Here is a 15,397-nt window from a genome sequence, read left to right on the forward strand (position 1 = left end):
TGTTTTGGATTCCGACGGAATCATGTTCAGGATTCCGACAGTATCCTGTTCATAATTCCGACAGATTCGTTTCGTGTCCAATGTAGGAGTTTTCCTGTTTATTGTTTTTCTTTGAATTCTTGAAGGATTTATCCCGAATTTGGGGTTCGATTCTTCGAAATTGTTGATCAGGATTTTTTTATATAAGTCCTGAACAAGATTTTTTCTGATTTCCGGGGCAGTAATTTTCGATAAATCTCTTTCTGATCTATTTCTTGGAATCTTATATTCTATCGAAATCTTAAACAGAGTCGTCTCAGAATCGAATCCCAGATTATTTCTAAATGCTGGACGATATTTGCTAAGAATATGATAAAGCGAAATATGTTATGCCTTTATACCGACCTGCTTGATGAATTTCTTGGTGACTCAGTTTAATTATGACTTATGTGAAACAAAAAGCAAAAATTTTCGAGCTGCTGCCCCGAGGCCAATTCAATAAGCGAGTTCAACTCTTTTGCATCAATGACGCGTGTACGCGGACAGTCACTATTGCCATTGGCTAAAGAGTCCACATATGAAACGTATTCACACCATAGCCTTTGCTATTGGAAGGGATTTCAAGATGGGATTCCATGAGGTGCAAATGAATTCCAAAAAACAACAATAGCTGGGAATGAGTTTTGGGTGAAATATTAGGTTGGGGAGAGTGAATCAATATGCACTTCTTCTAATACTCAATTCAAAATCAAAATCAAATAATTTCCAGAGTGTTTAACTATTGGTATACTCTTAGTAGCCCCCTCCCTTCCATCATAGCTGCGAATGCTTGACACACATCGGCTTCGTGCGGAACACTAAGCCCCGTCGGAAAGCACCGCGCCACCCTACGCGATTGTTTATTTACTAAGTTGCTTCAACGGGGCAGCCGGCCGTCTAAGCGCAAAACCCATGGCCTTTGGACAGTGCAGATAAGTGGGAGCCTACGTGTGACATGGCCACGCCGTTTGGCTTGACTTGACCGCAGCAGCAATGAAGACGAATGAAGATGAATCTTGGGTTATTTATTTTCCGTTTGGCTAGATTGGTGGACGACGGACGTTGTATGTTATAAAGTTGCGCGGAAATCGGCAACCGATGGCAGTCAGGCGGCCGTCGCAATGTGGGTTGAAGCAGAACGCCACCACACTTTTCGGATTGTTGCTGCTTTCAATTAATCCAAGAAGCACCGACAGCCAGTGCGGTTTGTGTCGGAGACGTTCGGACCGGCTGGATCCCACGACCAAAATTTGAGTTGGCGATCATATTGTGAATTTCGTTATAATTTTCTTAATTTATTTCTAATGCTGTTTTTTGTTTCGTTATATGTCTGAACGAAGGAGCGGGGAGATAGTCGGCCGCAGATAAATTCATTAGTTGAAAGCTCACATTAGCATGCATGAGGTCACTGACTCGGTTCGTCCACGGAGGAAGTCGTAGGTGAGGTCTGTTTAGAAGCAAAGTTATGGTATTAAATGGTCGTAACTGAGAATCTGTATGTGGGACATGTCCTTTCATATTTTGTGGTGTAAAAATATTTTTTTCCACTTCTACAAACGTTTTGTAGATAATAATTACACCAATTGTTTACCCGTGAAAAAAATCGAGCCTTATAGCATTAAATTTATATTTTCCATAACACATATAAATTACAAATGAGACAACTTTATCTGCTGCACAAACTGGAAAAGCATAGCCTATTTAATGGTCACAGTTCACATCCTAAACAGATTCATTTTCCTGAATCGCGAATTCCACTCCTGACGGGGCGAGAGAGCACCCAGCGCGCACATTTAAATCCACCTCATTATGTGAGAGATAATAAGGTTCCGATGAGGACAGCAGAACCACCAGCAAGTATTTCGCGTGGTGCCGCTCAAAGTGCAACCTAAAAACCTCGACGGGAAAAATCTTGACGACTCAACCCAATCCCAGACGACAACCATCGTTGAACGACCCATCCATCGGTACCTGACAGCCAACCTTCCGCAGCTGAGTCATCCGAAAAAAGGAAACCCCCTTCCACGAGCGCAGTAGTGTGGTCAACATCCCATCCCAAGCTGTGTGAGCTCTCGGTTCAAGAAGGAAGGAAAATTTCGCACTGTTATTCTTCACCCTGAACCCAGCTAGAGATAGAGAAAAACTAATTGATGGTGGGATGGGCACTTTGTCTATTGTTTAAGAAATATTCAGAAGCACTATCCAGATTTTTTTTCGCATCAACGCTGAGAATCCTTTCATTTATCAAGTTGATATTCAAAATTCAATTGTGTTCGAAAACATTGCAAGAGCAGTTTATTTCAGTGGAAATAATAATTTTCACATAAGAAGCTAAATGGTGAAGTAGGTAGAACCCCAACATTTGCAAACTGATAAAAAACCTAATTTTCCACCCACACAAGCATTTTTTTATCAATCCAATTCGTGGTTGCAAATTTTCCGACTACCAAGCAATCATCCCCCGAGGAAGCCTATGGTTTTCGGCACAAGATAGCGCGCATGCTTCCGCACCTCCGGAAAATTTGGCTGTCACCGCCGGAAAACTCTGCACGACTGTCTGCCGGTTGGCGTTGTCTGTCCAATCCATTCCGACACTGACTGGTGCTGTGTCTGTCTGTTTCGAGTGTCACGTACACGCAGCTGGCCGGCATTTGGGAAATTCGTGGCTCGGCAATTCGGGGCTTTGCGAACGAGCTAGCTGTCCGTGTTCTGCGCACTTGTTCCCTGGCATGGACATCAAACGTGCTGACGGTGCTTTGATGAAATTCCTGAGGATTATTTAATTTGTAATCTGGTTACGCGCCGGCAAGGCTTTGATCTTTTTCGGGACGTTCCGAGGTGGCTTGTTGCATGCGGAATTGTTTGTCGAAATTGGTGAAACTGACATAACTTGTGGGGTGAAGATGGATGTGAGAAGCACTTGAGCAGTTGAAGGTATTAAATTAAATGCTTATGGTGAACCTCGCGTTGCTAGCTGCTTTATCAGCATGATAATCTGTTTTAATTTTTTCTTAAATTATTTATCCGAACGTTTGATTATTTTCTTATTCTAAATTAAATAACAGACTTGATCTGTCGGTTTATTTTTAAGTAACATGATATGTTATAATATTTTCCATTATTCTTGGGGCTACGACTTTGTCCTAGCATTTTGTATTTTGTCAATTTTAATTAATTGTTTCGGGCTAGGATTAGTGAGACACAGCATTTTCCAAAGAAATGTAGTATATTTGCCCTTGTCTCTTGAATGCTTCTTGACAACAGTATGTAAATGTGGATGATCTTTGTTGTGTGAATATTTCGGGTGGCACAAAATCATCCTTCTGAAAGCTGAAATTGATATCTCGAAGTGAGCACAAATTAATAATTATGAAGCCTTTTTTTTATATTACTGCAACATTTGCTGCCGAATTGATAGCTTCCACAGTTCCTATCATCACCAATTGGATGGGAACAAGATAAGTTCCCGCAGCTAGTGTGGCGTGTCTAAAAACCCGGCACTGAAGCATAGCATTGGATTGTGGTAAACGGAACGAGTTTGGACCTCAAAAAAACCGAAGGGTTGTGTACAAGACACAATCGCCAGATTGACGTTGGACAACGTTACGGCATCGTTGCGATGTTTCTGCCGTCTAAGCAACTGTGTTTTGTACATTGAAGAAATGTCTTCTCGGATCAGCTTTCTTTTGTATAGAAAGTTTGTCTTGAAAGTACCGTTTTATATTCAATAATGCGTTTTCCTAATCACAAACAGCCGCAAAACCAAATGAGAATCTTGAGAGAAGTTTCTATTGACTGCTACTGATGCCATTCATGCGAATTGAAAGCTTTTGCAGTTTCTCCATCAGACACGCGCTCGTGATTCTGCTACCGATAGAAACTTTCTTTCAACAAACTCGTCTAGGCTCAACCTTCCCTTGTATACAATGGTGGTCCTGAGAAAACCCGATAAATTTCCAATAATGCCAATAAACCACTCAATAGTTTGGATTTGCAAGACAATTTTGGCTTGAGAGCTGTTCCACTGATTGCCAGTCGAGGCTAATTCGGATTTCACCGTTGCAGAAATGTACTCCACCACGCTGCTGTCACGACCGTAACAGATGCCATAAAAGCGAAACAGGCAACCGTTTGTCCGAATGTTGCGAGAAAATTTCACTTGAGTGCTGCTGATGCTGACGATGACGACCTGCGACCCGCACGCCGTTGGTGGGAATAAAATTTCCTTCCTTTCCGATGCAGGCATCGCTTTCCGCGACATCTCGGATGAAATGGCTCGCACCCGCGGGAAGGCAGCTTTCTTGTAGTCAATAAAGTGAACCCTGTAGCCCCGCCCCTATGGTGAGTGTTGCACATAAAATTAGCACTCGTACCGATTAACATCGTTTGCTTCGTGACCATGCGAACAGCAGTTCGTAACAGCAGCGCGTACGGATGTGCTTTGTGCTCACGCATTTTTCTCGTTCGTTCGCTGTTTAAGATTTCGCTTCGTTACGTTGGCGTTATTTTATCCCGAATCCGTTATGGGAGACTCGCACTGCTTTTTTAGACGCGGGTGACCTCTCCAAGCAGCTTTTGCAAAGAAGCGTGTTCTCGCCGTCGCTGCTTGATGACGCCGGCAATCCGCCGAAAAAAAAAAGTTGAGACACCAACCTTATATGGAGTATATATGGTCCGATGCTCCATTTTCTTCATAACATTCAAATGCAATAACCGATCGCTATAAAATTCAGTAGTGATCAACAAGGCTTTGTCCCCTGTCGAATGAAACTTGTTGCGAGAAAATCGGTTAAGGATTACTATACGAAAAGTTGTCTAATGTTTTTTATAGCTTTGGTGCACACACATACGCACACACATACACACACACATACACACATACATACACACGGACAGACAGACATGTGCTCAGCTCGCCGAGCTGAGTCAATTGGTATAGAATGCTATGGGTCTCAGAGGCTTCTATCGAAAGTTCGTTTTCGGAGTGAAATGATAGCCTTTCGGTACAACTTAGTTATACGAGAAAGGCAAAAGGCAGCAATCGCAGCTGCCGCAGGTGCAAACTGAGCGGATGAAGAAGTGCTACCTGTTTTCGTCAAGAACGATCCACCGGATTTGCGGTCGAAAATCCACCACCTTATTGCAAAGGGACTCAAGTGCACGTTCCGGCTTTGCAACGAGGGAGTCAAGGTGATGCCTGTTAATCAAGATCACCACAAATCTACCATGGAGTCCAGGTCCACTACAGGTCCACAATTATGAATATTACACTCATGAGCTCCCCGGCACGAAGCCGCTCAAAGATTTGCTGCGAGGGCTCCACGATATGAAGGAAGAAGAACTTACAACCGAGCTAGAAAGCAGTGGACTCAAAATCGCTCGCCACGACAAGGCAAGAAAGTACCGAGATCAGCTTTACCTGGTCCATCTGGAGCATGGCTCCATCTCCTTCAAGTAATTGAAGCTGATCGGAGTAATAAATTACACCGTGGTCGGCTGGGAGCGATACCGGCCCGTGCACCGTGACGTGACGCAGTGCACCAAATGTTTCAACTTCGGACATTGCACCCGAAATTGCCACATGGCCGCGCGGCAACAAGTGTGGCGAACTGCATCCGACGGATGAGTGCGACAAGATGGAAGTGGCCGATCCAAAGTGCGCCAAATGTGGCGAAAAACATCGGCCCACTACGAAAGGCTGTCCGAAAGGCCTGGAGTTCCTGGAAATCCGAAGGAAAGCATCAACCAAGGCCCATCCGAAGAGAAAGCGTGTTCCAGTGATCGAACCATCGAATCGGTGAACCATCCAGCCATCCCAGCTCTTCGACGAGCGGTACCAGTACTTCCATCGTTGCAGTCGCAGCAGCGGCATCGATTCAAGCCCCAGCACACCCAGCTCAATCTTCTAGTGAATGGCCCTCGCTTCCTCCTCCTGGATTCCGTCGGCAAACAATCTTCTCCCGGCTCGCCACACGGCTACGTGGTTGCAAAACCTGATTCGACCAGGTCCTCACTCTTGGCATGTTCATCATTGAAAATGGCTGCTAGGGTGGGCCTGGTCAACTGGAATGCTAAAGCTATAATTGAATTGAATTGAAAATGGCGTGGCGTTCATCAACGAAACGCACCTAAAACCGGAGGTGAACGTCAACATCCTGGACTTTCGCATCGTGCAACTTGACCAACCGATCATGGGAGGTGGTGTCACCATCGCTCTTCGCTACAACATCAACTGTCGTCTGCTTCCACCTTTGATCCATTTAGACAACAATGGTTCTAAGGATCACTTGATAACTTCTGCAGAGAAAGTCGCCGAAATAGGTCGTCACTTTGTCAGCTCACACAATCTTGGACAGAACATCGTCAGTCCACATGAAGCAGCTGTTAACGAGCATGCTAACAACATCCATCTTATTCCCAACGACTTCTCGGAGATCTCAGCTGGCGAGTTGACGGCCTATATCAAATCATCGAAAAACATGAAGGTCCCAGGCTTCAACAGCATCCTGAATCTCGAACTCAAACATATCCCAAGTAACATTTTAAGTTTTATAACGCTTTTGAAGACCATTATTTACTCTACAAGACTGTTATAAAACCAGCATAAAACAAAAATGTTACTAGGGATGAGTGCTCCATTCTTCGAACACCTTTCGCTGATCTTAAATCAGTGTCTCTGGCTCAGCTACTTTCCATCGTCCTGAAAGTCAGCGAAAGTCGTCCCCATCCGTAAGCCTGGGAAGCATCCTTCCTCTCGCAAAAGTTATCGTCCCATCAGCCTTCTCTTAGGGTTATCCAAGCCATTCCAAAAATCTATTAATCATCGGTTACTTGAGTCTGCCGAAAATCTCAACATATTGCTCGAGGAACAGTTTGGTTTCCGCCGGTCGATCAACCGTTCACCAACTGACCCGAGCTACCAACGTCCTCAGATGCAACAAGTTTGTCTCAAAAACTTCCGCCATGGCCTTACAAACCACAACGTTACAATCTTCCCAGTTACCTGATGAAAATCATTGACCATTATCTGTCGGGGAGGACATTCCGGGTCTCAATCAGCGGAGCGATCTCCAATGCGCACAACATCCTCGCAGACGTCCTCACGGCAGTATCCTCGGTCCTCTGCTTTTCAATCTGTTCACCTCCGACATGCCAGAACCTACAGAAGCCGGCATTCTGTTTCTGTTCGCAGATGACACCTCCATCGTCCTCCAACTCCAACGAGACCTGGATGTTTTGACAGAGTAACTCACCAGTTGGAAGATATGTATCAATGCGGCGAAGACCCAGGTCATCATTTTCCCCCACTATAAATCCCCTAAACATGTTCCACCTGTTTAGGGGATTTAGAGTGGGGGAGGACTGTAAAATCATCCTCAAAAGCACGACTTTGAAATGGGTCGATGAGGCCGACTAGCTTGGCTTGACTCTCGACAGTAAGCTTATTTTCCGGCAACAAGTTGACAAGACAAAGACGAAGTCTAACGTTTTGTTGAATCTACTGTATCCTTTGATAAACCGCCGGTCGTCATTGTTCTTGAAAAATAAACTTGGTGTCTACCGGCAAACCATCCTCTCGGTGATCGAATATGGCGTGCCGGTCTATGTACGAGAGCTGCGCTAAAACTCATCATCTGAAGCTCTAGGTTTTTTTTCGGTTCTCATGGCAATCGTTCATAGAAATGGTAATGTTCGCATACATAAGACAGATTACGCGTTTATGCCAGTTATGCACTATAACCTGGCAAACTCATAACCAACAATACAACAGCACCGATGGAACCTAAACTGCGGACACGTTTATCCTTCAGTTCTCTTCCTCCTCTCCTCAATCCTTAGGTACCAGGCACCAGGTACCAGGCTTTGGGGTCATGGAGGAATAGTTGGTTAAGTTCTTGGCCCAGGCTGCTGGACAAGTTCGGCGTTATTTTCTTCTAGCTGTTCAGTTCTTTCGCAAAGGTTTACTTCAATGTCTCTTTAGTTTTTTTCATCCACGATTCGCTTTCCTTAGATCCAACACCCAGATTATTGTGTCCTTCTGTGCTAAATTGACGCGTATACTATTGAGTTTTTGTTGTACGACATCTGTGTTCGAGGGAATGGATGAACCATTTATGGAAACAGGTTCCCTACATTGCAACACTAATTTCCGTTGATCAGAATCAGCCTAGGATCTCTCTAATTTTGCTCTAACTCCAAGTCTCCACGCTTCTGAGTAGGAAATGCTCTGCTCCCGAGTTGACCCGCTGTGCATTAGTTTCAGCTATTTAGGCTGGGCACCTTTTGCTAGCGATCACGTGTCACATTTGCTGCCGAATTGAGAGCTTACACGTCTCCTATCATCAGCAATTGCATGAGAACTTGGTTAGTTCCCGAGGCTAGTTTCCTTGGCTCCTTTGACATTGAAGCTTAGCGTGGCGTGACCAGAACCCTGCACCGGAAGCATATCATTGGATTGTGGTAACAGGAACGAGTGGAGACCCCAATGAGCCGAAAAGTGGTACTTCGGTCTTGATTTGCTACGGATGGTACAAACCAAGAAGAAGGTGTTTATTCTCGACCTTCTTGGTACTCCGATGTACATACATGTATGCCTAACTTTTTGTTTTGCTAGCTTCTGCCCCAACTATGAGCTTTCATTTCAATATCGACAGCATCCTGGAGGTACGCCGCGGTTCAGTGCTTCAGCTGCTGCAATTGATCTTCCGAATCAAAAAGGGGAGTCGTGAGACAACTTATTTATGACCTTTAGGGAGGTCCCCAGATCTTGCAGACATTTTTAAATTCAAGAAGTATAAAATAAAAGATATTTCATAAATTTACATCTATTTCGATAAACATATTTGGAGCATGAAAATAACGGAAATAACGAGCGTACTGTAATTTTGAATATAAATCAATTTGATATTGCACGATTGTATAAAATAATGATTGAAATTTGTATTCTTATAAATATAATTTTACACGACGGTTGTAATTAAATCAAATAAAGTAGAAAACTTAATAAGGCCGATACAAATATTTAAAAACAATTATGTCTCTCCCCCCCTCAGATTGTTTTGCCCAAAAATAATATTTTGAGGGGGCAACAAAATAAAATTCGGATAATTTTGAGAACATTCAAAACATTCACAAATCCGAGGAGTTTGTTGATTTTTTTATATTTTAATATTTATTTTTTATTACCCCCCCCCCCCTTGACCTTCCGGAGAACAATAAAGGGTGTACGGAATCAAAATTCGGTCGACCGCATATCAGCCGAGATGCTCAAAGCTGACCCCATGACATCCGCTCAACTACTGCATCGTTTATTTCATAATATCTGGGACACCGCAACTTTCCCGGTCGACTGGATGCAAGGTATCTTAGTAAAGGTGCCCAAAAAGGGTGACCTGACTGTATGCGATAACTGGCGAGGCATTATGTTGCTGTGTACCGTTCTCAAAGTTCTGTGCAAAATTATCCTAGCCCGGATTCAGGAGAAGATCGATGCGACTCTCCGGCGGCAGCAAGCCGGATTCCGTGCCGGAAGATCCTGTGTGGACCATATTGTCACGCTCCGCATCATTCTGGAGCAGGTCAACGAATTCCAAGAGTCCCTTTACTTGGTATTCATTGACTACGAAAAAGCTTTCGACCGTCTCAATCACGAGAATTTGTGGGGCGCCCTGAGACGCAAGGGAGTTCCTGAGAAAATCATCGGCCTCATCGAAGCACAGTACGAGGCCTTTTCGTGTAGAGTGCTGCACAATGGGGTCCTGTCCGACCCTATCCGGGTCGTAGCTGGTGTGAGGCAAGGATGTATCCTATCACCGTTACTGTTCCTCATCGTAATCGATGAGATTCTGGTAGGTGCGATTGACCGTGAACCAAACCGCGGGCTGTTATGGAAGCCTATAACCATGGAGCATCTAAACGACTTCGAATTGGCTGATGACGTTGCACTCCTCGCGCAACGGCGCTCTGATATGCAGAGTAAGCTCAACGACCTTGCCGAGCGCTCCTCTTCGGCAGGTTTAGTCATCAACGTCAACAAAACCAAATCGTTGGATGTAAACACGGCGACTCCTTCCAGTTTCACAGTAGCCGGGCAACCAGTGGAGAATGTTGAAAGCTTCCAATATCTTGGTAGCCAAATGGCGTCGGACGGCGGTACCAAGATCGACATAGGCGCACGGATCAAGAAAGCAAGGGCTGCCTTTGCGAGTTTAAGAAATATCTGGAAAAACAGGCAGATAAGTGAACGCACCAAAATACGAATTTTCAACTCTAACGTGAAATCTGTGCTGTTATACGCTAGCGAAACATGGTGTGTATCAGTGGAGAACACTCAACGGCTGCAGGTGTTCATTAACAGATGCCTGCGGTATATAATTCAGGCCTGGTGGCCTCACAACTGGATCTCAAACAATGAGCTCCATCGTCGTTGTCACCAGAGGTCGATAGCAACAGAAATTCGGGATCGGAAGTGGGGCTGGGTCGGCTACACTCTACGTAGGGGCGGAAACGAAATCTGTAAACAAGCATTAGACTGGAACCCAGCGGGACATCGCAGCAGAGGCAGACCCAGAGGCTCATGGCGGCGAAGCCTCAATAAAGAAATAAAAGAAGTCGACCGAAATCTAACCTGGCAACAGGTTAAAGCGATAGCCGGGCAACGCTCAGGATGGAGATCTTTCAAGTCGGCCCTTTGCACCACCGGAGGTGTACAGGATCCGTAAGTAAGTAAGTAAGGAATCAAATCGCATCACTTTCAAAAGTCGATAACATTTCGCCTCTTGGGCTGATTTTAACGAAATTTTGTAGAAGACGGCTTCAGCATGTGTTATTCACACTGCGAGAGTTTCATTACGCAATTTCCAGTGATTTCAAAAATACAGCCGAAGGAATAGGACGTGTGCAAATAAATCTTGCGCATTCACCTCCATAGTCCACATCTTATAAGAAGATGTTGGGAATCCAATTTTGTGCCTTTGACCTCAAAATCACCAGGGTTGCGGCCGATCGAAAGATGCTGGTCTGGAATGAAAACACAAGCTTCGGAAGGCTTCAAAATTGGCCATTATACGAAACATAAAATGTTGATTTGGCCTTTCGCGTCAACATTCCGTATTAGTTTATAACTCCAACGTCAACATTTTCGATTATCCGACTAATACAGGTAAACTTTCTGTTTTGTCGCTTCTATAGTAAAAAACCAAAATAAAAAATCAAATAAGGTGTTGAAATCTAATTTTGGACTGATATTTGTCAGATTTTGGAAGAGCATCTATCTCATTGTTCAGGCCGGTTCACACTGTAGCACTTTTTTGATTTCTTGTTTTCGATTTTTGTAGGCGTCAAAAATATGGTTTCTTTGGGAAAGTTGACTTTAATTAAGTTAAATAATCGACTGAGACAATAAAATTCGTTAACTTTTTTATTGGGATAGATTGTAGGATGAAAAATGATAGTTAAGGACATGTACAAAATCTTATGAGTTCATTTAAGATAAAAGCTTCAACATTTCGATGTATTTGAGAATAACAATGAAACAGTTATACGTAGTCCAAGCTTACATATAGTATTTCAGTCCCTGAAAATTTCATGACAATCGTTTGATAGACTAATTTTTGGCGAGTAGTTCAATTTGATTCCGTACACCCTTTAGGACATAATGCTAATTAAATATTTGTAACGGCCTAAATTTTAAAAATAAAGTGGGAAAAATGGAGAAGCGTAAGTTTAATGTGCTGACCGTTGCTGAAAGAATGGACATAATTGAAGCATATGAATCAAGTGACGCCAATTTTTTCCGTGAAGTTTCAAAATGTCAAGTCTTTCCCGGTGCTCTACAAAGCAAGCTCCAAAGCTTGGATGACTTTCATGCTTTTAGAAGAATTTGTTGAATGTTCTAATTTTTGTGGACATTCGGCACATTCAAAGTCCGTTCAATCGAAGCTCAAGGCAGTGAAACAATCCGCATCATGGAAAGTAATCAGGTAAGAAGTTGAAATATGGAGTTGACATTGAACAACAAATTGTATATTTGAAATGCCCTTCTCTTTTATATTTAAAAGGCCCTTGCTGGACGCAATCACATTATGTAGTGAATGTCAGATCAGAAACATTCAAGAATTGGTTTATTTTGGAGGAAGAAGACGACACTTCATTGACCGAACTTGCTCGAAGAGAGTCTATCTGGCATGATCAGATTATGGCGCTTTCAGAAGATGAGCTGTTTTCGGTGGATCCAGTCATATCGTTCTCCGAATATTGTGATGTCGATAAGAACGTCATATGCAGCGAGCTATTGTCTGATTCGGACATAGTTGAATATGTCGTTGGTGAAGAACAGGAAAAAAACGATACACTAGTTATTTTTACAAATAAATGTGGCGATATGGAAACTATCAAAACCCTAACTGGATCCACTGCGGACACCGTGGTGGAAAATTTATTGACGCTGGATTCATTCTACATTCTACAGAAAATGCTTCAGCCGAGATATTTTTGGATATTTGTTCAATATTTTTGAAAAGTGGAAATATTTTCCGCTGGAAGGTTCATTACTCGTCGAAGTATTTAGTTCATTATTTGTAAAACACAGGAACACCGTCTTCGACTAGAGAGACCGTACACTTGACACCTCGTATGTGACAACGGATGAGACACATAACATCCAGTGACCAGTGGAGATTTTTTCGATCACGAAAAGTTTTATCCTTACAGGGGCGAACCTACACTCCCATCACATGCATCTAGGCGATTGACGTCACTGGCCGCACTTTCACGAAGCCCGTTTTTTTTCTCATAAATTGTTTATTAGTTCATGGCTGAATTATTCTTTCTACTTTTTCTCGAATATTTTTGTTTTATTTTAAGTCCTTAATAAAGCAATTTTTTCCTCGACCCATTTTTAATTTGCAAATATTCACCGAGTATCATTTTTGAGACATGGTTTAACTACTTGATACACTAACAAAAAAATTGCTTAACACTTTCATAACTTCCAGGACATACTTGATTCGTATTGAAATATGTACTAAATAGCCCGTGCAAAATTAAAGCCCAACACCGTGGAATGAGGGGGGAAGGAAAAGGTAGCTGAAGAAGTCCCCTTCGTGAACTAACCGTGTGTCCCCCAAGTAATGTATTGATTATTACTTTTTACTTCTTACTTCTTACTTCTTACTTCTTACTTTTTACTTTTTACTTCTTACTTCTTAATTCTTACATCTTACTTACTTTCACTTACTTTACTTTTTCCTATTTTTACTTCATTTTACTCTTTACTCACTTTTACTTTACTTACTTTACTTTTACTTTAACCCCACCCCTTTAACCCCACCCCTGCTCCCAACCCCCACCCCACCCCACCCCACCACCCCACCCCCCCCCACCTCACCCACCCCACCCCTCTTTACCCTAACCCCACTTTTACCCCACTTTACTTTTACCCCACCCCACCCCACACCCCACCCACCACCCCACCCCCACCCCACCCCACCCCACTCACCTCACCCCACCTTTTAGGACCACACCCCCACCCTCACACCCACCTTTCACTTCACCCCACTTCCCCACCTTAACCTTACCCTTGCTTCACCCTTTTTACTCTCACTCTCACCTCACTTCACTCCCCACCCCATTCCCCACCCCACCCCCACCCCACCCCACCCCAACCCCACCCCACCCCCCCCCAACCCCCACCCCCCACCCCACCCCACCCCACCCCACCCCACCCCACCTCACTCCCCTGAACCCCACCCCACCCCACCCCACCTCACCCCTCACCCCACCCCACCCCACCCCACCCCACCCCACCCCACCCCTAACCCCCCCCCACCCCCCCCACCCCAACCCACCCCACCCCACCCCACCCCAACCCAACCCCCCCCACCCCACCCCACCCCACCCCAACCCAACCCACCCCAACCCACCCCAACCCAACCCAACCCAACCCAACCCAACCCAATCCAACCCACCCACCCCACCCCACCCCACCTCACCCCACCCCCCCCACCCCACCCCACACCACCCCCCACCACACCCCACCCCCCCCCCCCCCCCACCCCCCCCACACAACCCCCCCACCCCCCCAACCCCTCCCCACCCCAACTCCCCCCCAACCCCCCCCCCCCCCCCCCCCCCCCCCCCCCCCCCCACCCCCCCACCCCCCCCCACCCCCCCCCCACCCCCACCCCACCCCCCCCCCCCCCCCCCCCCCCCCCCCCACCCAACCCCACCCCCCCCCCACCCCACCACCCACCCCACCCTCACCCTCACCTTTTACTCTTTACTCTTACCTCTTTACCCCACCCCACCCCACCCCACCCCACCCCACCCCCACCCCACCCCACCCCACCCCACCCCACCCACCCCACCCCACCCACCTCACCCCACCCCACCCCACCCCACCCTGGGCTCCACCCCACCCCACCCTTAACCCCACCCCACCCCACCTCACCCCACCCCACGTCCCACCCCTCACCCCACCCCACCCCACTCTCACCCAAACCCACCCCCACCCCAACCCCCACCCCACCCCACCCCCCCCCCACCCCACCCCCACCCCCACCCCAACCCCCACCCCACACCCACCCCAACCCCACCCCACCCCAACCCCAACCCCAACCCACCCCCAACCCACCCCAACCCCACCCCACCCCACCCCAACCCCACCCACACCCCCCCCCACCCCACCCCACCCCACCCCACCCCCCCCACCCCACCCCCACCCACCCCACACCAACCCCACCCCACCCACACCCACCCCCAACCCACCACCCAACCACCCACCCCCCACCCCACCCCCCCCCCCACCCCACCCCAACCCCACCCCAACCCCACCCCCACCCCCACCCCACCCCCCCCCCACCCCACCCCCACCCCACCCCACCCCCACCCCCCCCCCACCCAAACCCCACCCCACTCACCTCACCACCTCACCCCCACCACCCCACCCCACCCCACCCCCACCCCACCCCCACCCCCCCCCACCCCACCCCCCCCCACCCCACCCCACCCCCACCCCACCCACCCCACCCCCACCCCACCCCAACCCCTGGCCCCACCCCACCCCCACTCCCAACCTCACCCCCCACCCCACCCCACCCCCACCCCACCCCACCCCACCCCCCCCCACCCCCACCCCACCCCCACCCCACCCCACCCACCCTCACCCCCTTTTACCCCACCCCCACCCCAACCCTCACCCCACCCCACCCCACCCCACCCACGCCCACCCCATCCCCACTCACCCCACCCACCCCACCCACTCACCACCCCAGCCACCCACCACCTGGGCTTTACTTTGCTTCTTACCCACCCTTTTTACTTCACCTTTTTCACCTTCACTTACCACTGCTACATTTTTTTTATTTCATTTCTTACCTTC

General features: G+C 47.0%; 2 protein-coding genes across 7 annotated transcripts in view; one reads left to right on the forward strand and one right to left on the reverse strand.

Moving 5' to 3' along the window:
* Positions 1-15,397, reverse strand: part of LOC134224953 (serum response factor homolog) — a 738,652-nt gene that overhangs the window by 370,391 nt on the left and 352,864 nt on the right. The window lies entirely within an intron of this gene.
* LOC134219692 (uncharacterized) overlaps positions 1-15,397 on the forward strand; it is a 28,937-nt gene that overhangs the window by 6,958 nt on the left and 6,582 nt on the right. The window contains 5 exon segments of the mRNA XM_062698511.1: positions 13,534-13,943; positions 13,981-14,248; positions 14,594-14,644; positions 14,646-15,161; positions 15,164-15,305. Coding sequence (XP_062554495.1) covers positions 13,534-13,943; positions 13,981-14,248; positions 14,594-14,644; positions 14,646-15,161; positions 15,164-15,305 — 1,387 coding nt within the window.

This window comes from Armigeres subalbatus, chromosome 3 (genome assembly GCF_024139115.2).
Source record: "Armigeres subalbatus isolate Guangzhou_Male chromosome 3, GZ_Asu_2, whole genome shotgun sequence".
Classification (NCBI taxonomy): Eukaryota; Metazoa; Arthropoda; class Insecta; order Diptera; family Culicidae; genus Armigeres; species Armigeres subalbatus.